This window comes from Sorex araneus, chromosome 4 (assembly GCF_027595985.1).
Source record: "Sorex araneus isolate mSorAra2 chromosome 4, mSorAra2.pri, whole genome shotgun sequence".
NCBI lineage: Eukaryota > Metazoa > Chordata > Mammalia > Eulipotyphla > Soricidae > Sorex > Sorex araneus.
The window spans coordinates 77371734-77395641 of record NC_073305.1 but is presented as its reverse complement, the minus strand read 5'-3'; the positions used below and the strand labels follow the sequence as shown (position 1 = coordinate 77395641).

The following is a 23908-nucleotide window of genomic DNA, read 5'->3' as shown; positions in this document are numbered from 1 at the left end:
CTGAGTGCAGAGCCAGGAGTAATCCCTGAGTATCATCAGGCGTAGCTCCAAACCAAACAACAGAAAAAGCCCGAATCCAAGAACAGTGCCTGTGAGGGGGACATGAGGCAGTTAGGGGGAGCGGGGACCTCCATGCAGAGGAAGATGGAGAGGTGCCAGGTAGGAGTTCAGCCCTCCAGTTTACACAGAACGCAAACAAATACGATCCGAGGGTCCCATGCCACGTACACCATGTGGGGAGGGGCAGAGGGGCTCCTCAAGACTTCCCCTTAGGTGGGGGCCTTTTACCACACCCAGCGCACAGCTAGGAGTAACCTCCAACAATGCCATGTATGCCCCTCTCCAAAACCTTCATGGAGCCTCCTGGCCAGGCCCCTGAGTGTCTTGTGGGCAGAGTCCCTTAGACTTGGAGGGGAAAAATATCTGGTGATGTGTAAACTTGTTGGTAGGGGCCATAGAGAAATGACATCAAGAGAAGATCATGGCATTAGAGTGATTCTGGTGGAAACTGCCTCTCCTGGCAAAGGCGCAACCCCTGAGGAGTCATAACCGCCTGTGGGGATGGAGGCCAGAACCAGCCCTACGGTGAGTCCTGCTGAAGAGGCATGCTCTCTTCAGTGCCCCTAAATGAATTCTGTAAAGGTCGCTCATAACCGTAACTTGTAACTGTAACATTGCCGTTCTGTTGCAGGGCAAGAGGCTGAACCGAGGGTCAGAGCCTTTGCTTTGGTCAGGCTGTTGGAAAGGCTGAGAATTCTTTTAAGTGGCAGCTCAGAAGGCCTGGCAGCTCTGGGGGGAGTTGCAACCAGCAGGAGCCCTAAAGGCAAGCCTGGTTTGAGTGCATGCATTGTGTTATCTGCGGCTGGGAGAAGGGAGGGTTCCCCAACAGCACTGCACTGATGGATGAGGCCCCCTCAGGCCATAGGGTGCAAACACAACCCAGCCCTCCCCGCAGCCAGCACTCCTCTCGGGAGTCAAAGTTAGGAAGGCGGCCAGAGACAAAGCAGGGGCCCTGCCTTGCATCCCACCATCCCCAGCACAGTATAAGATCACGTGAGCAACGAGTACGCCAGGTATGGCACCAAGCTTCCCCATCAACCCCCAAATACACATGCATATGCACACACAAGCACACACCCATGAATATGTGTGTGCAAATGCTTCCGTTTGGTGCATTTTTCTTTTTGGTTTTTGGGCCACATCCAGTGGTATTCAGGGATTACTCCTGGCTCTGCACTCAGCACTTACTCCTGGAGATGCCCAGGGGACCATATGGGGTTCGAGGGATTGAACCTGGATTAGCCACATGCAAGGCAAGCACCCCACCCGCTGTATTATTGCTCCGGCCCCAGGAAGCCAATACTTCTGGAAGCTCCTCTGGACTCTGCATCCCTTCTTATTCTCTGGGCTCAGAGTGGCAAGGGAGTGGCAAAGTCATCTTTGTCTGAACAAATCCAGTAAGATACCACTGGAATCTAAGGGTGAAAAATACTTGGTTGTAGGCAGAAAGATGAGTCTTTTTGTTTGCTGGCTTGTCAGCTTGCTGAACTAGAGGTAACACCCAGCAGTGAAAACAGTGTAGGAAATCCAACACATCTGACAGTGCAACTCTTGACACCCTGAGCCCTCTTCTGTTGCCACATTCTCCTTCTTAGTAAACACCACCTCACCCAGCCTGCAGCTTGGTTCACTCTTATTATTCTGGGGTTTGGTGGCCATAGCTGGCGGTGCTCAGGGGTCACTCCTGGTTGGTGCTCAGGGGACTGTATGTGGTAGGGGGGTTCAAACTGGGATTGGCCGCATATCCGTGCTGAAGCTATGCATCTTCATCCCTGTTCTCTCTGGCCCTGCTACCTCTGTCCAAATACAGGAGCCATTCATAAACACTCTCTTCTTGGCTAGTGAGAGCCTTCAGAGGGCCAGAGCACATGCTCTGCATGCAGGAGGCCCAGGTCCAACTTCTGTATGCAATAGTTTCCCAAGCACTGCCAGCAGTAAACCACAGAGACCAAAGTAACCATCCACCCAGCACAAAAAGATTCAAATCAAATCATGGAGAAGGCAGTTTTTTGGTTTCAGTGTTGGAGGCCACACTCAGCATTGTTCAGAGCTAACTACTGATTCTGGACTAGGGGGTCACTCCTGACAGTGCTGGGGGGATGCTGTAGGCTGCCAGAGATGGAACCAGGGTCAGCTACATGCAAAGCAAGTGCCTTACCCACTGTGCTATCTCTCTAGCCCCTACCTTCTCCTTTCCCTCCAAATACGCACTGAATCTCCTAGGCACTTCAACAGGCTCTCCTAAATCCCTCTGTACCTTTCAGCAATTCCCGCGCTGCCACCAGGATGGGCGTACTCACCGCCAGCCCTGCCTGCTGCACCAGGATGGAAGCCTTATACTCCTGCATGCACAGCAGCACGGCGTAGATGCCGCCCTCCCTGGCAAAGAGTGGGCGCCACTCGTGCTTGGTCATGAGCAGGTACAGGAGGCGCAGGGCCAGCACCACCACCATCTTCTCCCCCAACTGGTTGCTCAGTAGCTCCACCAGTGTCTTCACTAGCTTCTCCCTGAGAAAGAGACAGCATGCTGTGGGGGAGAGGGGGTCTACAACCTGGGAGCCACCCCAGCCCGCCCACCTGGTCTAAGCCCACTAAGAGCTGGTGCTGCACCCCACTCCAACATGCCACCCCGCCTTCTGGTCCTGCTCCACTCCTCTGCGGTCCAGTGGCCTCTGGCTCCCCACCTCAAGAAGGAAGCAAATGGGTTTTTGAACCAGGCCAATTTGTCAATTTGATCATATTGTCATGCCAAGGTGCTTAAGTGAGTGTTTTGTTTTATTTAATTTTACTTTTGGGCAAGCCATACCTGGCAGTGCTCAGCACTTACTATTAGCTTTGTGCTCAGGGATCTCTCCTGGATGAGCTTGGGGGACCAAATGGGATGCAAGGATTCGAACCTGGGTCGTCCATGTGCCAGGCAAGCATGCAACCTGCTGTACTATGGCTCCGGCCCCTGCTTTTTATTATTATTATTATTGGTTTTGGACCACACTCAACGATGCTCAGGGGTTACTCCTGGCTCTGAATTCAGAAACTACTCCTGGTGGTGCTTGGGGGACCATGGGATCAAACCCAGGTTGGCTGCATACAAGGCAAACACACTACTACCTACTGTACTATCAATCACCCCAGCCCCTATTTTTTAAATCATGGTGAATAGATTCAAGGCAAATGCCTTCTTGATTTTTAAAATTAAAAAAAAATATATTTTTGGCCTTTTGGGTCACACCCAGTGGTGCTCAGGAGTTACTCCTGGATCTGCACTCAGGACATTATGGGATGCCAGGGATTGAACCTGGTGCTATAGCTCCAGCATGGGTGGCGAACAGATTCAAGGACAGAAAGAAAATAAATAAGAACGGTCAAGGGAAATTTTAGAGAAAAAAATCTAGTGATGAAAATAAAATTCTTTTTCTAGAAAAAGGAAATTCTGATAGTGACTGTGTAGCCAAACAGGTCAAGAAACAAGAGGGATGGGGCTGGAGTGATAGCACAGCGGGTAGGGCGTTTGCCTTGCACGCGGCCAACCCGGGTTCGAATCCCAGCATCCCATATGGTCCCCTGAGCACCGCCAGGGGTAATTCCTGAGTGCAGAGCCAGGAGTAACCCCTGTGCATCGCCAGGTGTGACCCAAAAAGCAAAAAAAAAAAAGAAACAAGAGGGAGCTGTATCTGAGTCAGTGAGGATGGGAGGGGGCGTGTAAAGCACGCAGAGACCCTGCCCATCCACCATCCACCACTGTGCCCAAGTTCTGCCTCACCCTACAGGCAAAAACAAATGGCAAACAGACTCTGAAACAAATATGGAAAGAAACCAAACAAGACCACAGATATATTTCAGGAAGAACAAGAAAGTGTTTTCATATTCTGAAATAGGATCATGCCACCTTAAAGTCAAGAGGCCATTAAAAAAAAAAGTCTGAAAAAAGGAGCCAGTAGAGGAACATAGTGAGCTGGAGCCCCGGGTTCCATCTCTGGTACCAGGGGGTCCTGAACACTGCCAAGCGTGGTTTGAAACACCCCACTCGACCTCCAAAAAGTGAAAGTTACGTGCTTGCCTAGCACACAGGCCTGATTCAAATCCTGACACATTATGGGCACTTAAGCACCACCAGGGGTCGCTCCTGGGCACACAGCTGGGAAGAGTCCCCGAACAGCCAGCAATAGCTGGTGTGTCCCAAGCCACTCCACACTTCCCCACGAAAAGGTACTTGAGGAAGCTGAAGAGATGGCTCAAAGGGCTGAAACAAGTGTGGCCCAACCCTTGGCCCCACCACCAAATGTTTAGGTGTGGGCCCCTGCCCCAAAACCAGCATTAACTCTTAGATGACCTGGAGACTAGAGAATGCATAGGCAACTGTGGATGCGGCACCCACCATGAAACGTGCTCCAGGGAACGGGAATGTCCCATCCTCCTGCTTGCTGGCTACCTTTACCCCACATGACTCCTTCCTTTCCTACCGCCTACTCGACCGTTAGCTAAAACCCAAATCCCTCTCCTCCACATGCTAACCTCAGGGTTCTGTCGGGACGAACAAGAGGGTGGTTCCTGTCTGTGGCCTCCTCCACGGCCAGAGACAGTGTAGAGAGCCCTTCCACCTGCAGGCTGGTGTTTGAGCTGGAGATCTGCACTGTGGCCCCAATGACCGCCACGTGCAGATCCAGGTTGCTGTGGGAACCAGGGGCTCGCAAAGCTCTGACCATTCCTAAAACGGGAGAAAAGGGCATCAAGAAAACAAAAATTGCAAGGGCTGGAGTGATAGTAGAAAGGCCGACCTGGGTTCGATCCCCTGCACCCCGTATGATTCCAGGGGTGATCCCTGAGCACAGAACCAGGAGTGAATCCTGAGCACTGCCAGGTGTGGTGGCCCAAAACAAAACAAAACAAAAATACTGCAGAGAACTTGGGGCCAACCCAGCAATACAGTATGAGTTGGAGTCTGATCCCTGGCCCCACCCCATATGCCAAGTGTGAGCTGGTGGGACTGTCATGTGTGATCTCAGGAGCCCTGACGAAGCAGGCTACTCCTGGTATTCCACAACGCATGTGAGCATGAGAGAATTTGTGAGCCCCAGCAAGAGCCGCCACCTGGTGTATGTGAGTCCTGCTTATCACAACAGCAAAGAAAACCAACAAAGGGGGCTCCTCCAAGGCAGAAAACTTTTCTAACCAGAGATTAAATCCAGGGCCTCACAAGCATAAAGCCAGGCATCCCAGCGACAACCCAACATAACTTGGTCCAGACTACCCGGTGCCCTGTGAGGGATTGAACTGCCCCGCAGGAAGATGCAAGTGCTCTTGAGAATAGTCCCTCTTCCCCTAGGGAGCAGGGACTCATCAGACAGAATCAAGCTCAGAGAAGGTGGGTCCCAGGGGCTGGAAAGTCAGACAGGGGTTAAGTGCTGGCTTTGCATGGGGCTGGTTCAGTCCCTAACACTATAAGGTTCCCTGAGCACTGTGAGGTGTGACCTATGAGCACAGAGCCAGAAAGAAGCGCTGAGCACTGCTGGGTATGATACCAAAACAAAACAAAGAGATCTCTTTCCCATGCCTGTGTGACCATGCACCCTCGCTGGACCCTCTGCCCTGACCCTTCTCTTCTCTGGGCCTGTCAGCTTCCCCACCCTTGCCACCAAACCCCTGACTCACCGCTCATCTCAGCGGGCAGAGTCATGCCCTCTGATGCCAGCAGCTGGTTAAACAGCTGAGAATCACTCTGCGCCACAGGGGGCTCAGTCTGTCTCCCGGCAGCCTCTGCCTCTGTCCCTGCCTTAGGGGACTCGGCCTTGGCTGTGAGGGACACGGAGTCATCCTTGGAGCAGGTGGCCTCAGCCTTGCTCTCCTCTTGAGGGTCTGGGGTCCGGGAGTGACTCTGTGGAGGCGAGCGGCTTGGTGCCCCAGGCAGGCGCCCGTACTTGGTGTAGATCTGGGAGCTGAGGAGGTCGTTGAGGGTGCTGCCCTCCAGCCGATCATGCAGCATCTGCAGCAGCCCCTCAGCCGTCTCGACTGGCACTGCCAGTTCGCCCAGGGCTCCCTCACCCAGAGTCTGTCAACACAGAGAGGGGTGCGTTTCAGGGACAAGCAGACACAATGCTCTCTGAAAGGAAGAGAGGGTAGCCACCCGATACACCTTCCAGATACTGGACCCTCAACCACCTGAGACCCTTTGCTGATTTTTGTTTTGTTTGGGGCCACATCCTGCTGTGCTGAGGCTTATTCCTGGCTCTGCACTCAGGGATCACTCCTGGTGGGCTCAGGAGGCCACATGGGGTGCCAGGGATCAAACCTGGGTTAGTCACAAGCAAGGCAAGCGCCCTACCTGCTGTGCTATCATTCCAGTCCCTGGTTGACTTTTTTTTAAAAAATAGCGACCACACTTAGCAGTGCCTGGGGGATGGGAGAGTTAAGTGCTGGGGAAGGAACTCAGGGCGATGCACAAGCGAGGCATGTGCTCTACACGTTGTCTCAATCTCCCTAGCCTCTAGAACTCCTTCTGGGGAAAAAAAAAATCCCACTTCTAGGGGCCAGAGGGCTAGTATAGTGAGTAGGGCACATAGCTAACCTGAATTTGATCCCTGGCACCCCACTGCTCCCCCAAGCACCACCAGGAGTAAATCTTGAGCATCAACCGGATATGACCCCAAAGCAAAACAAAATCCCATCTCTAACCCTCTTGCAAACTACTCAGTGTCTCAGGCCTGCAATACCTCATCCAGGTTCTTCTGAAGGCTCTGGAAAATGGGCTCCTGCTCACAGGCATCCAACTTCCTGATGAAGAAGAGCAGCTGCCACCACTCAGCTTGGCTCAAGTGCCGGCGGTCCTCAGTCGTCTGCTGCTCGGGCTGCAGGTATGGCAGAGAGTAGAGCCCGTCCACCGGCTTCCAGTCCCAGGGGGGGAACGCTGGGGAACACAGGCGGGGGCTCAGCAGCCGGCCATGTCCAGATCTCTGGAGCTGCTCCTGGTTGGGTACACTTCATCCCCAGCACTCCCTTATCTGCTCAAAGATGCTGTGCTCACACCCCCTGCCAAGGCTTACCTGTGCTTAGGACAGTCTCTGCTGACCCCTTCTCCACCGTGCCCGAAACAGCGTTCTCAGTTGCCTCCTCGGGGCCCAGGATCCCTAGCATGTGCCAATGCACCCAGTAAGTGCGGCTCGTCGACTGCCAGAAAACCTGGGAGGGAAAGAGGGCATGGGAGAGACCAGGCGCTGGGCTGTGCAGGCTGTGCAGGGCTGGCCTGGAAAAAGCCCCATGTAACAAAAGGCTCTTTTTTTCCTGCTGCCCTCCCTGCCAACACACAAACACCTGACTGCGCTCAGGGCTTACTCCTGGCTCTGCACTCAGGGATCACTCCTGCTGGGGGGCTCCAGAGACCTTATGGGGTGCCAGTAATCGAATCTGGGTGGGCCATACGTAAGACAAATGCTTCACCCGCTGTTCTATTGCTCTGGCCAGTGAAAGGCTCCTTTGTGCCACAGTAAGACCCTGCCTTTGGCCCTTCCTATCCCACGTGGCTTCCACTTCAATACACTCATCCAGACAGTGGCCAGGGAGCGGGGAGGGACCGTGACCTGTGTGCCCTGCGAGTATCTCTCAGACCTCATGGTTCACCTGGTGGCGCCAAACTTCCACTTTCCTGGTGGCTCCCCCATCTCCTGACTGCTGGCTCACCCTCTGCCATTCTTCGGGAACTGCTCCTTGGGAAGCTGATCAGAACCTCCTGGATGGAAACCCCAGCTCTGCCAAAGCAGAGCCAGTCCTGTTCCCAGGCCTCACCTGCACGGGGGGCACGCCGTTGTTGCTCTGCCGATACTCGCCCTCATCGCCCGCGCTGATCTCCTCGTAGTCGTCCAGCATCCGCACGCGCATGCCGGGCCGCAGTGTGTGCTGCACGTATTCACCATAGCCACTGCGGCTGGAGAACTCTGCACGCTGGCGGAAGGACCGGTCTGACCTCCTGGGAGGCACCGGGAAGGCGGGCAAGGAGAGGCCGGCCCCTGACATGCAGGGCTGAAAGATGGAGCGGCTAGGCCCTGGTGGTCGGGCCCCTGCAGCTGGTTCGCCCAGGTTCCAGGCCCAGCCCAAGCTCCGCATCAGCTCGGAGATGAGGCTGCCCATGGCCAGGCTAAACTCCAGCTCCCGCTGTGCCCGGGTCTTCTCCTGGCCCACCTCCTCCCGGGGCGGCGGCGCCAAGGGCACAGAGCCCCCGTCTCCGGCTCCCCGCTGTGGACTATGGTTCAGCTCATCTAGCAGGGACGTGACGCACAGGTAACGCTTCACCAAGGAGAAGAGCAGCTTTCCTGGGATCTGCAGGACACGGTCCCAGAGTAACTTCAGCTTCCCCCAGTATCAACCCCTCAACCTCGCCCTCTAGATCCTCCTGCATGGAATCAGCTCAAGGCCTAGCTTGGTCTCCCATCCCCTCAGTCTTAGCAAGAAACACACAGGGAGCACTGGTAGACAGAAACTCCTGGGATGGAATCTTAAAGGCGGGGGAGGGCGGGCGTGTGCACCTTCCTTTTTAGAAGCTTCCAATCTGTAACACCTGTTTGGAGAGGCCCATGGCCTTGATGGCCACCAAGGTACCTGAGGCAGATGAATGCCCTCAAAGGCCAGGCAGTGCTCCTCGGAGGAGGTGGTCTCTGCAAACAGCTCCAGCAGGGTATAGCGGCTGTCAAAGTCCATGCACTGCTCGATGCCATCTTGCTGGCTCAGTGACAGAAGGACATGAGCCCGACTCCCTGTAAGCCACACCCAGTCTGTATTATCCCCAGTCCCCACCACTTTCCCCTTTCCTTTCCTAGTTCTCTATCCCGTCCACCAGAGACTCTAATTGAGACCCACCATAGTAGCAGATTTTGTTTTGGGCCACACTGGGTGGTGCTCAGGGCTTACTCCTGGCTCTGAAATCATGGATCACTCCCAGTAGGATGTAGGGGACCATATGGGATGCCGAGGATTAAACCTGGGTCCATTGTGTGCAAGGCAAATACTCCATCTCCATAACAATTTTATCATGGTAACCCATGATGAACAGACTGAAATCTGGGCCAGCGAGACAGGACAGCAGTGAGGGCAGGGTGCCTGCCTTGCATGCAGCTGGTCGGGGTTCTATCCCCAGCATGCCATATGGTTCCCTGAGACCTACCAGAAGGATTCCCGAATGCAAAATCAGGAGTAAACTCTAAGCACCAGCAGGTACGCTCCCTACTCCCTCTAAAACAAAACAGAAAAAAACCCAGGGGCTGGAGTGATAGCACAGTGGATAGGGTGTTTGCCTTGCATGCGGCCAACCCGGGTTCGATTTCCAGCATCCCATATGGTCCCCTGAGCATCACCGGGAGTAATTCCTGAGTGTATGAGCCAGGAGTAACCCATGTGCATCGCCGGGTGTGACACAAAAAGAAAAAAAAAACAACCTAACAAATACCTGAAACTGCATTTCATGCCACAAAATTGTTACATACTATTTGACACTTTGTGGAGGGAGGGTTTGAGGATGGGGGAGTTGAGCCATACCTGGTAGAGCTTGGGGCACCATGTTCCAGGGGATCGAACCTGGGCGCCTGCTTGCAAAGCATGCACTCCACTATTTTACACTTTTTTTTTTTTTTTTTGCTTTTTGGGTCACACCCGGCGATGCACAGGGGTTAACTCCTGGTTCTGTACTCAGGAATAACTCCTGACAGTGTTCAGGGGAACATGTAGGATACTGGGAATCGAACCCGGGTTGGCCAAGTACAAGGCAAATGCCCTAACACTGGGCTATCACTCCAGCCCCATCACTTTTTTTTTCTAATGTTGATTGCAACTCCCCAAACTAATTTCATAACCCCAACAAATAAAGTTCAACCAGGTTTCAAAAGATAAACCTGGGGTTGAAAAGATGGTACGATGGGTAGAATAACTCACATAAGGCTAATCCCAGGTCAATTCCTGGCATTGCCTATGGTGCTGAGACCTGCCAGTAGTGATCCTTGAGCGCAGAGTCAAGAATAAGCCCTGACCACTGCTGAGCCCCCAAAACCGCTAAGTAAATAGACAAATGCATCTCACTCTCTTTGCCACTGTATAAAGAATAGACAAACCATACTCTACTATTACATCATCGATTTACCTGTTGGCACTTCTTGCTTTTCCTTCGCACTGAATTGATATTCACCAAATACTAGGGGTGTGTGTGTGTGTGTGTGTGTGAGAGAGAGAGAGAGAGAGAGAGAGAGAGAGAAGAGGAAGAGGGTTCTGGGAACTGTCCTACAACTTCAGTGATTCCTCCAGGAGTAAGCACTGGAGCTCTGCCTCCTCTCTCTCCAGTTCTTCCCTCCTATGATCACTTACCAGTGCTGTGGGCCGCCAGCGCCTGCAGCATCTTGCCCGCACTACAGCGGAGCTGAGGCTCGGGGTTGCACAGCATGTGCATCAGAAGGTCCAAGGCCCCCGTCTCCCTGAAGACGCCCGCAAGGGGCCCGATGCTGGCGTAGGCACTGAGCACGTGGACGGTGTGGAGGACTGCAGCCGTGTGGCTCGACGAGCCGCCTTCTGCCAACTGTCTGGTGGCCCTGCGCACCAGCGCCCGCACGTCCACCTCCATCTCTCCCATGGCCACATCATCCAAGCTGCCTGGATCTTGGGAAAAGCTTCTTAGACCCCCCACTGGTTCGTGCTGAGGTCCCTTTGACAGCACCCACTCTCTTATCAGCATGGGGCAGCTAGCATGGACCTCGGGGGCAGAAAGCCACATGAGGATGTACTCTGCTTTGCCCTCTTCTGCACCCATTCTGCCAACTTCCCTACACTTGAGGACACTCCATCGGATCAGGTATTCAGGGCGCCCATCATGTCCAAGTCGCTGTCGAATGAGTTCTTCGGGGAACGCCTTCAGCTGCGGACCCAGGGGGACCACCATCATGAGATCCCCGGAGCACCGTTCCCCCACCATGCTGACCTCCTAGGGCAGGGAGAAAGACAGAGTGAGTCTGGAAAAGGAAAACGACACAGAGAGGGTAGAACATCCAGAGAGTGGGTATGACAGGTAGGTTATATGATCAAATTCAGAGGCCAAAAAGAAAATAGAATGGGATAAGTAATGGACACATGTTCAAACTTATAAAAGCACAGGGAAAATAATGAGAGGATGAAACAAAGTGGGTTAGGAAATGAAAAATGGTGGCTGCACTTTCCATTTGGGGAGGAAATCAAGGTACCTGAGATAGTACAGCAGTTAAGGTGCTTGCTTTGCATGCAGATAACACCAATCGGGTCCCCAGAACCACATATAGTCCCTCAAACCACCAAGAGTGACGATGAGCACAGAGCAAGGAGTAAGCCCTGAGCATTACCAGGTGTGGCCCCAACCACCAGGTCCCCAGCCTCACGGCAGTAGGGCACTTGCCTCACACACAGCCAACCCAGATTCCTTCCATCCCCAGAATGGTCCCCCAAGCACCATCAGGAGTATTTCTTGATACACAGTCAGGAGCTACCCTTGAACACTGCCAGGTGTGGCCAAACCCTTGCCTTTGCATCCTGACCAACGTAGTCAGAAATCCTTGGCACCACACATGGTTTGTGAACACCACCAGTGGTGACTGCAGACCACAGAGCAGGGAAGAGAAGGAAAGGGCTGCTCAGAGGGATGGTACAGTGGGTAAGGTGCTTGTTCTACACGTGGTGTCCTAGGTTTGATCCTTGATACCGTATAGTCTCCCCCAGTCCTGCCAAGATTGATTCCTGAGCAGTTAGGAGTAAACCCTGAACATCACACCAGGCGTGGCTAAAAAGCATACATCAAAGAAAAAAAAATTAAGACAACTAGGGCTGGAGAAACAGTATGGCTGGTAGGGTGATTGCCTTACACTCACCAGACCCAGTTTGGTTGCAGGCACTCTATATGGTCCCCTTAGCCCTGTCAGGAGTGACCCCTGGGTGCAGAGCCAGGAGTAAGGCTTGAGCATTATGTGTGGCCCCAAAATAAATAGAAATCTGGGAGCAAATAATGACCATCTGGAAACATAGCCAGCCCTAAAGACAGAACTTGGGGTTGGAGAGTTAGTACAGGGTTTAATTTGCCTTGCATGTGGCTGACCCCAGTTCAACCCCCAGCCCCGAATCAAGTCTCTCAGTCCCGCCAGGAGTAATTTCTGAGTGCAGAGCCAGAAGTAAGCCCAGAGCATCCCCTGGTGGGCCCAAAAAAAACAAAACAAGAAGAAAAATAAATAAATTATAAGAAAAAGGCTATGAGGGAGATGATGAGAGTAGGAGGAAAAATCGAAAAGTGAGAAGATGAGAAGAGGGAAGGAGATGAAAAGTGATTCGCTAGCAGGGAGGCACAGGGATACAGACCAGCGTCCAAGGGTCAGCTGAGGGAGAAAAAAACGGAAGGCATGTAAATAACGGAAAGCCGAAAAGTGGAGCGCCGGGTGTGGGGAAAGGTGACAGAACAGCTCCAGGAGGCTTGGGGGAGGGGCTGCGGGCTGGCACAAACGGTGGGGGGCTAGCTCAAAACGGAGGGGGCGCGACCACCGCTAGCCCAGACCAAGCGAGAGCAGGGCGGGGTCCCTGTCAGGAGAGCGCTGTCGGGGAACGGTCTGGACGGAGGCGGTGCTTGTACTCAGCCGTCCCCGGCGGGGTGAGGGGCGAGGTCGGGGAGGTCCGGACCCCCCACACTCCAGTCGCTGGCGCCTGAGCTCGGCCTCTCGCGTCACCCACTCATCTGTTTCTGGCTGTGGGGGCGGTCCCGCGGAGCGCGGCGGCCCGGGGGTGATGCCGGGGCCGGCTGGTCGCGCGCGGGCGAGCGTCCGCCGGAGCCCGGGCCCGTCCCGTCCTCCCCCGCGAGCCGGTCCCCTCAGCCTGACGCGCCGCGCCCGGCCCTCACAGGCTCAGCGGCTCGGACAGTCGCCGCCGGCGGGGCGCGGAACGCGCGGGCGGCGGCCGGGGGCGGGGGCCGGGGCGCCGGCGCGACGGCCGGGCACCTGGCGGGCGTTACGGCCGGGCCGCGGGGCGGGGGCGGCTGCGTCCCGCGTGCACACGCGCCGCCCGCGGCGGCCGACGGGAGCGGGTGGGGGCCGGCGGCGGGGCCCGCAGCCCCCGGCTTACCTCGGGCTCCGAGCTCGCCCGCCCCGGAGGCCGCCCCGGCTGGTCCCGCTCGCCCGGCCCCGCCTCCTCCGCGGCTCCCTTCCGGTCACACGAGCGCGCACGCGCGGACCCAGCCGACGGGTCCCGCCGAGGCCCAGCCCGGCGCGCGGAGCATGCGTGCTGCCCGGGGGCCGTTGCCCGGGAGTCTCCGCGGGGGCCCACGGGAGCGCGCGCCTGTCCTACCGCAGTCAGCTCTGCAGCCCCCTCCCTTCTCCTGGGGCCCCCACCCCCTTCCACGTCCGCCGAGACCAGGCCCCCGGCACTCCCAACCTGAGGGCCGTCCTTTGAGTCGCCTCCGCTCCTGAGACCCTCAATGATGATCTGAGTTGTCACCCTTCCTGTTCAGTCTCTGGGGTGTTGGCTTAAGTACCTAGCAAAATCGCTCAGAAGAATAGAGGGGCAGGAGCAGGAGCGGTAGTGCAGCAGGCAGGGCATCTGCCTACCACGCAGTCCACCTGGGTTTCATGGTTCCAGGTGTGCTCCCTGTTCCTTCAATAGCCCCAAACAGCTCTTAGCTTTTTATCAGTCAAGCAGCCAGTATGTTTCTCAGAGTAGTAAGGGGGTCGGGGTGGGGTGGGGTGAGGGCTGTGGTTTGAGTTGATTCCTCTTCACTCTTCCCACCCTCCCTCCCACAATGGAAAAATGAAGGCGAAGACCCCACAGTCTGTGCACAAAATGATACATTTATTGAAAGAGTATTTTTTTCAATACAAAAAAGAAAGCTCTGTACATAGGACTGTGACCATGTCCACTATTCCTGGGTCAGCATCCCAGGGGAAGTAGAAACCACTGACATACACACCCCACATTCACTCACGTGCACAAGCTTGCGCTCACATGCACACGCGCTCACGCACGCTCACACACACACACATGCACGCACACACACCAGAGCCACCAAGGAAGGGAAACACCAAGGGTCGCTGCACATAGAAATGCCACCTTATCCCTGACGTTCACATGTTCTCCCAAGGCCACGCTCACACAACACACATTATAAGCACTTTGCCTGATTCACTCACTGGGTCTGTCTTTTGTGGGAAGGAGAGGAGGAATTCATCAAGGTCTCCTCCCTGGGGTGGGGAGTGAGTGAGTGAGTGATCGTGGAGTGAAACAAGAGCAGAGAAAAGGGGCTGGGCAGTTACAGACCTGAGTCCCAAGCTCCCCTACTCCCTGGCCCCTGATTTGCCATGCCCTAGCCTTGTCAGTCACCTACAAGCTCCAACTGTCTGCAGGAGAAAGCCCAGAAAGGTGACTTCCATCATAGTGCCCCAAAATGGGGCATGACCGCAATGGGGATAGAGGTCAGGGGGCTCGCAAGCACACTGGCAAATCTTCCCCTTGATAACTAGGCTGTGCGTAAAAACTCCCCCACCCCTTCACCTAATCACAGAAGCAAGCTTGCTCCTACTGCAGGCCGGCAGAGGGATTAATAAAACTGTACCCCAAGTGCCGCCCAGTTCTGAAAGAGCTCCCCTTCTGGACAGAGGTGGTGAAGGTAGGTTCTGACACAGGGTAAAAGACCCTCCCCCCGATGCTGGCCCACCCTCAAGGTCTACCCCAAAGCGGGCAGAGAGGGTAGGGCACGGCCCCTGTACAAATTACATAAATACTGAGGTTACACTTAGAAAAATAAAGTCATTTTCTTCAAGGCTTTTTGTCTTAATTTAAAAAAGTTACAGTAGCTGCTTACTCCCTGGGAGAGCTGTCCGTTTCTGGCTCCCCTGTCTCTTCAGCCCTCAGCCCAAGAGCTGCTCTGTTGCTGTAGCCCCCCCACCCATTCTGGCCTCTCACCCCTCCCAGACCTCCACCCTGCTCACTGCAACTTGAGCCCCAGGCAGCTGCCAGCCTCAGGGAGCACAAGGCTGCAATGCCCTTGTGTGTGGCACAAATGAAGCCAGTCACCTCCAGCTGACGCCGTCCCACCCCACTCCCACATTTGGTCTCCCTCTTCCTTCTGCCCAGCAATAACCCGAAAGAGCGAAAGAGGGCCCGGAGCTGTGGGCCACCTTCCCCACCCAGGTGGGGACAGGGCCTGAGGGCCCCTCCTGGAAGCCGTCCGGGACCCGTTCGGTCCCAGAGTCTCTCCCCAAACTGATGGGGATGCCCCGAGCTCTTGGGGTGGCTGTCCCCTAGAAGGCCCTGCCAGTTCTGGGGAAGCTCCGTGGCTCCCCAAGGAAGGGGAGCTTGGGCAGGGAAGGGGACAAGAAAAACGCCATTTAAAAAAAAAAAGTTAAATATTTTAAAAATATATATTTATAGATTTGTTTTCACTTTGTCTCCTCAAATAAAAAGTTCAAAATCAACTTTAAGTAAAGCAGCCGGGAGGAGATGGGGAAGACAGGGATAGAAGGGAACCCTGGTTGGTTCCCTCCGGCCCAGAAGCCCCTGGAGATCCGAGGGCGGCGAGGCCGGCAGGCAGCCTGGTCCAGCCCAGCTCTCTGGGACAGCAGGCAGGGAGGCCCCCAGAGGGAAGAAGCCCACCTCCTCAGCTGGCTCCCTGAGGGCAGGCGGAGGGTTCTTTTGACCAGCCTGTGGCAGACACAGGACTGACTCAGGCAGGTCAGCAAGGAGGCTGGGGAGAGGACTCCCGCTGCTTCCTCGGTCGGGGGCGGGGGACACACGGTGCCCAGTCCCACAGTGGCTTGGAGGTGGGAAGGTTGGGCACGGTCCCATTGGGTAAGCTAATACTCATGGCAAACATGGAGCCAAGCTGGCCAGGGGAGTCTGGAGAAGAGAGGGCAGCCCCACCATCAACAGCAGAGGGAGGACGGGGTGTGGGGGCGGGCTGGCCCCTTTCTTTGGCTGGAGTGAGAGGACTCAGTCCCGAGGCTGCCCGCTCCTCTCCGTCTCTTCTCCTGCGGCCCGTCAACATGTGTATAAAGAAAACGTGAAAAGGCAACAATAAATAAGTGGTGCCGTCCCTTGGGCCATCTGTCCAGGGTGGCAGGGCAGATCAGTCACTCTTGGTGCTGTGGGCGGCGTCCAGGTTCACCACTTGCAACTCAGTGAGGTTGCTGCTGCTTCCGGCCTGCTGCCCTATCACCGCCATCTGGGGGGAAAGGGGGCGTCAGGAAGGAGTACGGGCAGGGCACTGCTGGTCAGCTCAGGATCCCCACCAGTGCTTGAAACAACAGGCCACAGAATCCCCAAGGTCAAGGTTAAGAATTGGATGGCTGGCTGGGAGGGCCACAGGGGCCTCGACTTACCTGGTGAAGCTGAACCGCAGACACGGGGATCTGCACTGTCCCAGACGGCGCTGTCAAGAACACCTGGGGGACGCCACCTGCATTGGAAAAGCACCGAAAGATATCAGATCACTGGCTCAAGAGAAACTTCCAGATACTGGAGGAGTGATGAAAAATGCACAGGTGAGTCTCAGAACTAGGTGCCCGTGGGTACGTGGCCAAGTGTGACTGTGACTGTCCAATGAGAAAGGCTTGAGTCTGCAAAGGAGCTTTGATTTTAGGTGTAGGAGAGACAGAGGGAGATATAGGGAGAGAGAGAGAGAGAGAAGAGAGACAGAGAGAGAGAGAGAAGCTGCAGCTAAGTATGACTGGACAGGAAGGAGGACTTTGCGACTTTTTTTTTTTTTTTTCATTTTCTAGGTCACACCCCAGAGTACTCAGGACTTACTCCTGGCTCTGCACTCAGGGATCATTCCTGGCAGGGCTGGGGAACCATATGGGGTGCTGAGATCTAACTCAGGTTGGGGGCATGCAAGGCAAGTGCTCTAACCACTGTACTACCACCCTCTGGCCCCTGATTGTGTGTCTATGGGAAGAAATGATCCTCCTTTCCTCAGCCCTTCCTGGCCGCCCCCACCCCAACTCACCTTGCTCCTGGACCTGACTGTGGGACACCTGCATGGTGGACGGCGCCTGGGAGAAGGCGTTGAGCACGGTGAGGCTGCCATCGGCCAGGCCCGAGGTGGGTGCATACATCACTGCGTGGGGACTAGGGTACATCATGTGACCACCCACAGTTGTGGGCACAGATGATGTCATGATGGTGGCAGGCAATGTCACTGGCAATTACAGACACACAGCAGGGAGGTCAGCACCTTTAAAATGCAATCCTCCCACCCCACAGCAAAGTCCGGCCCCAGGGCCACTTCCCAGGCCAGACCCAGAACTGGCTCCACCACCTGCCTTCTTCTGTGCTTCCTGGACACACCAACATCTATCTGTGTCTAGGCACATCACTGTTTTCATTTGTCTCTATGCCAAGGCCCTGGGAAAAATAGTGACTGATTCACCCTAAAGAAACTCAGACACTCCCCTTTAAGGGGCTCCAACTTCCCTCCCCTCCACACTTCCACCTTTCTAAATAAGGGTTAAATAGATCTGTTTTTTTTGGGGGGGGTCACACTGGTAATGTTCAGGGGTTACTCCTGGCTCTGCACTCAAGAATTACCCCTGGTGGTGTTTGGGGGAGCAAATGAGATGCAGGGGATCGAGCCCAGGTCAGTTGCCTGCAAGGTAAACGCCCCCCCCCCCCCGCCACTGTACTGTCGCTCTGGCCCCTACATTGATCTTTCAAACAAAACTTCTCAAATGTTTATGTGCATCAAGTCATGGAGGGGGGGAGTTAGGGGAGAGAGAAGAAGGGGGATCCTATTAAGATGCAGATTGATTCAGAATAAGGCTCAAGAGTCCAGTGACCAGCAGTAGCGCACAGCACTGCTGGGTGGACTGACTCACCAACTACCAAAAAAGAAGTCTGCATTTCTATTAAATTCCCAAAGGATGCGGGTTCTCCCATCCTGGGATCACATTTCATATAATAAGGTCACAAATAACAGGAACTTCAAAAGCAACTTCAGGGTGCTGGAATGTACAGCAAGGAAGGTACTTGCCTTGAATGTAGATGACCTGGGTTTGATCCCTGGCACCCCATATGGTCCCCTAAGCCTTGCCAGGAGATATCCCTGAGCAGAGTGTCAGGAGTAACTCCTGAGCCCCACCAGGTGTACCTCTATCCCAACAAAAAAAGCAATTCCATTTTGAAAGTGTCTCATTTCTGCAATGACAAGACACTAGAGGGGAATTAAGTCTGAGGTTTGCTGAACGCCCAGGACTCACTCCCACAGGACACAACTGCTCTATAAAATCTTCCTGGTAATTAAGCAAACGTGTGTCTTTGGGCAAGTCAGCTGCTCTTTCTGGGCCTTTGGTTTGTCATCAAAGTGCAGAGGAGGGCAGCCTTCAGGGATCCCTCTGCTCTCCCTGACACCCACAGCCCCACTGCAGGGGAGGATTCGGACACCCAGCCCTCCTCACCTCACTTCCCCAGACAGAGCAGGAGGAGGATGGAGCCCCAAACCTGAGTCTCCCGTGAAGAGATGCCCTGGCCTCAGCTCTGGGACAATGCAAGGCCCCTGCTGCTCTCACAGTACAGGCAGCAGAGCAGTGAGGGGACGAGGCTGGGAGCGATACCTGTCCCGCTGGAGGAGGTCTGCGTGAGGTCTGTGCTGCTGTCGCGAGAGGGAGACGCTTGCTGTGGGGCCTGGTGCACCTGAATGGCCTGTACAGGGACCTGCTGGGCCACTGCCCCACCTAGAAGACAGAGACTTACTTGTTGCTGTCCTACCCGCCACCATCTGCACCAGGACCCGTCAGTGTCCCCTCTCAGTACCCCCCCACCAAGCTGGGCACATGACTTCCCAATAATTAGCACTCTCTCGTAAGGACCAAAGGGCCTCTGGGTGCCTGCTCTTAGCCACCCCCACCCCCAAGCCAGCCTTCTCTCTCTCCATTCAGCTGCGACAGGAATGACACTGTCCTGTCAAGGGTGAAAACTGCCTTGAATCAAGGTGGGGAAGTAGGACAATGGCTCTGGTTCCTGTGGCCTTGGGGCGCTGAGCTAGGTCAGACATGGTTGAAAACTTACTGACAACTGGGGTTCCCAGTGGGGAGGTATACAGAGGGGACACAAGAGGCTTCTCTCAGGCTCTCCCCTGTTCACCTGCCATCTCAGCAGGGAAAGAGGTTCCTCCTGTGCCAGCCCTTGCCCCTGTGAGCATGCTGAGGCTATCCTCTGTGACTCACCAGGCATGAGGGTAAAGCTGGTAGGCAGCTGCATGAGGCCCCCAGAGGAGACAGGGCCACTACCTGTACTCTTCAACACAGTCCCATTGGCACTGCTGACAGCACTGGGGCTGACACTAGCAGACACTGGTGCCAGGTAGTTGGTGATGGGGAAAGAGGGGCCGCTGCTGACTTGCATGGTGGTAGAGGTGCTGGGTGCTGTTTGGATGGTGGAGGTGGTGCCCGGCAGGTTGGTGACTGTGAACGCTGGTTTCAGCGTGTCCTATATTCAGAGCAAAGAGAGTGGTGGTGAGCTCCTGGCAGGCCCTTCTCGAAGCCTTCTACAGAAGGCTTCTGAACCCACAGCTCATGCTGAAGCCAATGCACCTGGGTCCAGATCCCAGTTCCACCTGACCTTTGGGCAAGGTATAGAGTTGCTTGGCATCAGTTTCCGATCTGTAAAAGGCGAACACCTACCCCACAGGTTAGCATCGGGGCACTGAGACCAATACTGGGGAACTCGCACATAAAAAAAGCCTGGAAACATCTGGACTATAATCATAGAATTGGCTGGGGAATCAAGAAACCTGGGGTCTCTTTCCAGCCCTGGCAACCAGCATGTCTGTGAGCCTACACGTTACTTCCTCTTCCTGAGCCACACCTTTCCTTTTCTGTAAACACAGGTGGTTGGACTGCTATGTCCTCTTTCTTTATTGTGCAATGCCAGGGCTTGATCCCAGGGCCTTACAAATGCAAGGTCTAAGTGTTTGACCATGGAACAGTTCCCCTGATCTTTAAAAGGGCCTGCTGGGCTCTGATTTACTAAGACAGGGTCTGAGAGTTTTTCACGGAATTTAGGGGTTTGGAGAGAAGTCTGGGGGTTGACAGTGAACTTCGCTATGTCAAAAAGTTCTATACTACCAAACGGATCTATTCATCCAGCAAAATTGCCTGGGCATAAATGAACCAAATTGCTCCAAAAAATGAGGACGGATGACATGCTAGTAAGGTGGGAGAAGATGCCCGTGTTCCAAGAATGAGAAGGAAAAAAGCCTGAGGCCGGAGTCCAAAGAGAACTGGGAGGGGGGGCATTCAAAGACTGAGGAGTGGGTCAGCACGAGAAGTGTGCTAAGCAGCCGAGCTTGAAGCCCCTGATTGGCGGAAGCGTTGCTAAGGCAAACAGTACCGCTTCCTCTAATTGGCCGGTTAGTCGAGGACCACCTAGGAGGCGGGGCTTCCGAACCGGCAAGGAGGAAGCCCCGCCCCCACCCCTCACCGGGAAAAGGAAGGGGGAGGCGTCACTAGGGCCCGGCATCCCCGGCGGCGGGAGAATCCACTCCCCAGCGGCCCGGGGCCGGACATCCTGAAGAGGTAGGCGGTTGGCTAGCGAGGGAGTCTCCAACCCGGCGCTCGGCTGGGCTGGCGGCAGGGCTGGGTTCCCAGGACCCTGCAGCCCATGCATGCCCCGGCCTACTCCCGGGAGACCCAGCCCGCAGGGAGGGCCCCCGCTCCGCCCCCACCCCCTGCGGGGAGACAGCTGGCTGCAGGAATGCGAGCGGCCTGCCAGGCGGGCGGGCTGCAGGCGGGAGGGCGGCGTGGAGCCGGAGCCGGCCTTATATGGGCACGGAGGCCGCCCGCTTATCTTGGGGGCCGGCCTCCTGTCAGAGCAGCGAGGACGGACACCTGCCCCCTCGCACGAGGGGCACCAACCCGGCTCCACCGCGCCTGCAGGGGAGCCACCCGTCCACCTGTCCCCCAAGCTCCCATCTCACTCCCCAGACCCCTCTCTGCCGGTCACGCCCCGCCCCTTCGTCCTCCCTGCACACCTTGGTCTCCCCACTGCTGTCGGACTCTGACACCTGGTAGGTGAGGTCGGTCTCTTCGAAGCCGGTGGCGCTCATCCTCTGGTCCGTGGTGGGGTCTGAGCGGGGCGGAGAGTCTGGCGAGTTGAGGCAGGTCTGAATCAGCGCCTTGCCAGTCTCACTGGTGATCATGGGCTGCAGTTTGCGGGTGGCAAAGGTATACACATGGCCTGTCTCACTGGCCACCAGCAACAGCACCTGTGTTCCTGTCAGCGTGGACAGCTCATAGGCCTGGAGGAGGGCGGAGGAAAGGGGACATCAGCACAACTTTTTCGGGACACAGTCTCAAGTACCTCTCCCGTGACAACCCTCCTCTGGCAGGGCTGGGGGTGGGGGTGTCTATCGGGTTGCAGGAGGGAGCAGCAAAATCCTTGCAACAGGGGCAGCCCTGCCAACCTGCAGATGCCCCAAACAATCTGGCCCCCTGGTAACAACATGGCCACAAGTTTGAGAAAAGCAGGGCCCCTCATAGCTGCTTCCCACTACAGCGTGGGGCCTGGTGCCTGCAGCCTCAAGGAGCTGTAGTGCCCCCACCAGTTCACGGGGACTTGGAAGTCCCCTAAGATGTTAGGGGTAAGGAGTCACCCATGCTGGAAACTGTCCCGTGTTCAATCCCAGAAATGGCATAGGCCCTAACCTGTTAGCATTCTGTCCTGCCCTATAATACTGGGGACTTTTTTTCCCCACTTTGTCTTGATAAAACAAATAGTATTTGGTGTGACTGGTGGGAGGGAGGGGAGATGACACACAACACACTGCTAAATCAGCAGGTACCTCACTGCCCTGAGCCCATGCAGGGACCCTCAAGATCGGTTCCACAGCAGGTATCCTCACTGCCAGCCAATTCTATAACCCACCTTAGAAACTGGCTCTCCATGGAGCATATAAAATCAGCAATCAGTGTTCCTGGGGTTCCAGCTTCGGGCTCCCCATTTCCTCTGCTCCCTGAGGAGCCCTTTTCACCGTGTCCGTTAGGAGAAAGTCCGTCTCTGGAGCTGCCCAGGGCAGCCCTCCCAGCCTTCCCTCTGCAAATCCCACTTGCCCCAAGGCAGATGGTTCTGAAGCCTGTCCCAAGGGCTTGTGCGGCTTTCCCGGTCTGCGACAGCAGACACAGGCCATCCTGGGGGCTAGGCCATGACCCCCATCCGCTCCCCCCCTTGACTTAGCACTCATCAGCCCTATCTGCTCCTCCTGCCAGCGCTACTCGAGGGGTGCCCACTCTCCTTCCAGGCTGGCTCATTGTTACCCTGCTCCAGCCCTCAGCTCCCTACCTTCCCCTGGCTCCCGGCTCTGCGGGAGCCTCTCCCCGGGACCACCCGAGGCCCCGGCCCTGCGGGGGACCCCCTCCCCGCGTCTTCCGAAGCCCCTTCTCCGGCAGTCCCGCGGTCTCCAGCGTCCCACTCTCCCCTTGCACCGTGCACGGGCCCTGCAGCCCGGCGCGCGCCCGTCACTCCCACCTCGGCGCCCGGACGTTCGCGGCGTCTCCCCTCGCCCCGCATTTCCCGGGCGCCCCTCCCCTTTCCCCCACCCGGGGGAGCAGCCATCCCCTCCCACACACCTCCCGCCGCCAGCCGCCTCTCACCTCCGCGGCGGCGCTCCCTCTTGCCCACCCCGCCGGTGCCCCCGGTACCTTCTTCATGATGCCCGTCTTCCGCTTGCTGAAGGTCGTGTAGCGCCGCAGCTTGTTGTCGATGAACTCCATCTTGATCTTCACGCGGCCGCGGGTCTTCTTGCCCGGCTTGGCCCCGCTCACCGCGCCGCTCACCGGCCCGTAGCCCCCGGCGGCCGCCGCCGCCGCCTCGGGCCCGCCGACCACCACGCCGAGCTCCATCTCGCTGAGGCTCCGCTTCAGGCCGCGCCGCTCGGCGCCCAGCTCTTCCTCCTCGCCCGACTCCGAGTCGCCCTCGCTGCCGCTGTACAGGGCGCCCGCGGCGGGCGCCGGGGTGCTGGCCGCGGCCGCTGCAGCCTCCCGCTCGCCGCGGCCCGGCCCGAGCCCCGCGCCGTTCCCGGGGACCCGGCCCCCGTTAGCCCCGCGGGTCCCGCCGCCGCCGCCGCCCGGCCGTCCCGTCGGGGTCCGGCTCAAGCTGCCCCCGAGGGCCGAGCCCCGGCCCAGCGCCGCCGCGGCCCCAGCCTGGCTCGGTAACATGGCGCTCAGTACGGGAGGGCGGACGGGCAGTCAGCGAGGGATCCGAGCCGCCGCCGCCGCCGCCGCCATCGGCTTCGCGGCTCGACCCCGCGCTCCCGCCGCCGCCGCCGCCGCCGCCGCCGCTGCCGCTGCCGGGGCGGCTCTGGCTGCCGCCGCGAACCCGGGGGCCCTGCACGCCCGGGCCGACCTGGGCCCGCACTTTGCTGCCCCTGTGGCCCGGGTTGCCCCAGGCCGCGCGGAGCGCCCCCTGTCCGTCTGCTGGGGCGGCGCGCCCGGCGGCCGTCAGCGTCCCCCGGGGGGCAGGGGCTGCTGGCCGCGGCCGAGACGGCGGGTGGAGGGGGCCGGGACCACGCGCTGGCGGCGGAGGGATCCCCCGACCCTTCCCCCCATATAAAGAGATACAATGTTTCCTTTTATGGCGAGGCCGTTCCTTATATGGCGAGCCCCAGTGCCCCCGCCCCATTGGTCCGCGGTTCCGGCACCTCCACTTCCCATTGGTCCTCAGCGGGCTCGTATTTGCATAGGCATACCGAACTCGCTGCTGTCACACCGCGTCAGACGGCAACTCCGAAAGGGGAGGAGCCGACTCTTCTTAAAGGAACCGGAGGAAGAGGTGCGACCCCGCCTTTCTCCCGACCAGAGAAAGGCAGCACCCGGACGACACGGAGGCGCAGGCT

The 23908-nt window shown here is 56.8% G+C and overlaps 2 protein-coding genes across 5 annotated transcripts in view; both read right to left on the bottom strand.

Moving 5' to 3' along the window:
* CUL9 (cullin 9) overlaps window positions 1–13255 on the bottom strand; it is a 40451-nt gene extending 27196 nt beyond the window's left edge. For 3 of the 4 annotated variants that reach the window (XM_055134882.1, XM_055134884.1, XM_055134885.1), the window contains exons 1-10: window positions 13156–13234; window positions 12403–12419; window positions 10399–11008; window positions 8647–8801; window positions 7837–8367; window positions 7098–7233; window positions 6768–6961; window positions 5710–6106; window positions 4573–4765; window positions 2361–2568 (exon numbers count right to left, since the gene is read on the bottom strand). In XM_055134882.1, coding sequence (XP_054990857.1) covers window positions 2361–2568; window positions 4573–4765; window positions 5710–6106; window positions 6768–6961; window positions 7098–7233; window positions 7837–8367; window positions 8647–8801; window positions 10399–10999 — 2415 coding nt within the window. In that variant the 5' untranslated portion in view covers window positions 11000–11008; window positions 12403–12419; window positions 13156–13234. Of the gene's footprint in view, window positions 1–2360; window positions 2569–4572; window positions 4766–5709; window positions 6107–6767; window positions 6962–7097; window positions 7234–7836; window positions 8368–8646; window positions 8802–10398; window positions 11009–12402; window positions 12420–13155 lie in introns of all 4 variants that reach the window. The other variant, XM_055134883.1, reaches the window with a different exon arrangement.
* A 601-nt stretch (window positions 13256–13856) lies between these two features.
* Window positions 13857–23630, bottom strand: SRF (serum response factor). Its single transcript, XM_004605930.2, has 7 exons — window positions 22716–23630; window positions 21050–21316; window positions 19245–19506; window positions 18633–18752; window positions 17030–17221; window positions 16404–16480; window positions 13857–16246 (listed from the first exon to the last, which is right to left on the bottom strand). The coding sequence occupies exons 1-7, from the start codon at window positions 23229–23231 to the stop codon at window positions 16151–16153; spliced, it is 1530 nt and encodes a 509-aa protein (XP_004605987.2). The 5' UTR covers window positions 23232–23630; the 3' UTR covers window positions 13857–16150.
* Between the last annotated feature and the right edge of the window lie 278 nt (window positions 23631–23908).

Bases quoted from the DNA above. Each gene is read 5' to 3' on its own strand.
- SRF (XM_004605930.2), bottom strand. From the start codon at position 23,231: ATGTTACCGAGCCAGGCTGGGGCCGCGGCGGCGCTGGGCCGGGGCTCG. The intron at 21,317-22,715 runs GTACCGGGGGCA...GCCCTCCTCCAG, and splicing joins AGACGGGCATCATGAAGAAG to GCCTATGAGCTGTCCACGCT. The intron at 16,247-16,403 runs GTAAGTCGAGGC...CTTTCCCCCCAG, and splicing joins CTGCGGTTCAGCTTCACCAG to ATGGCGGTGATAGGGCAGCA.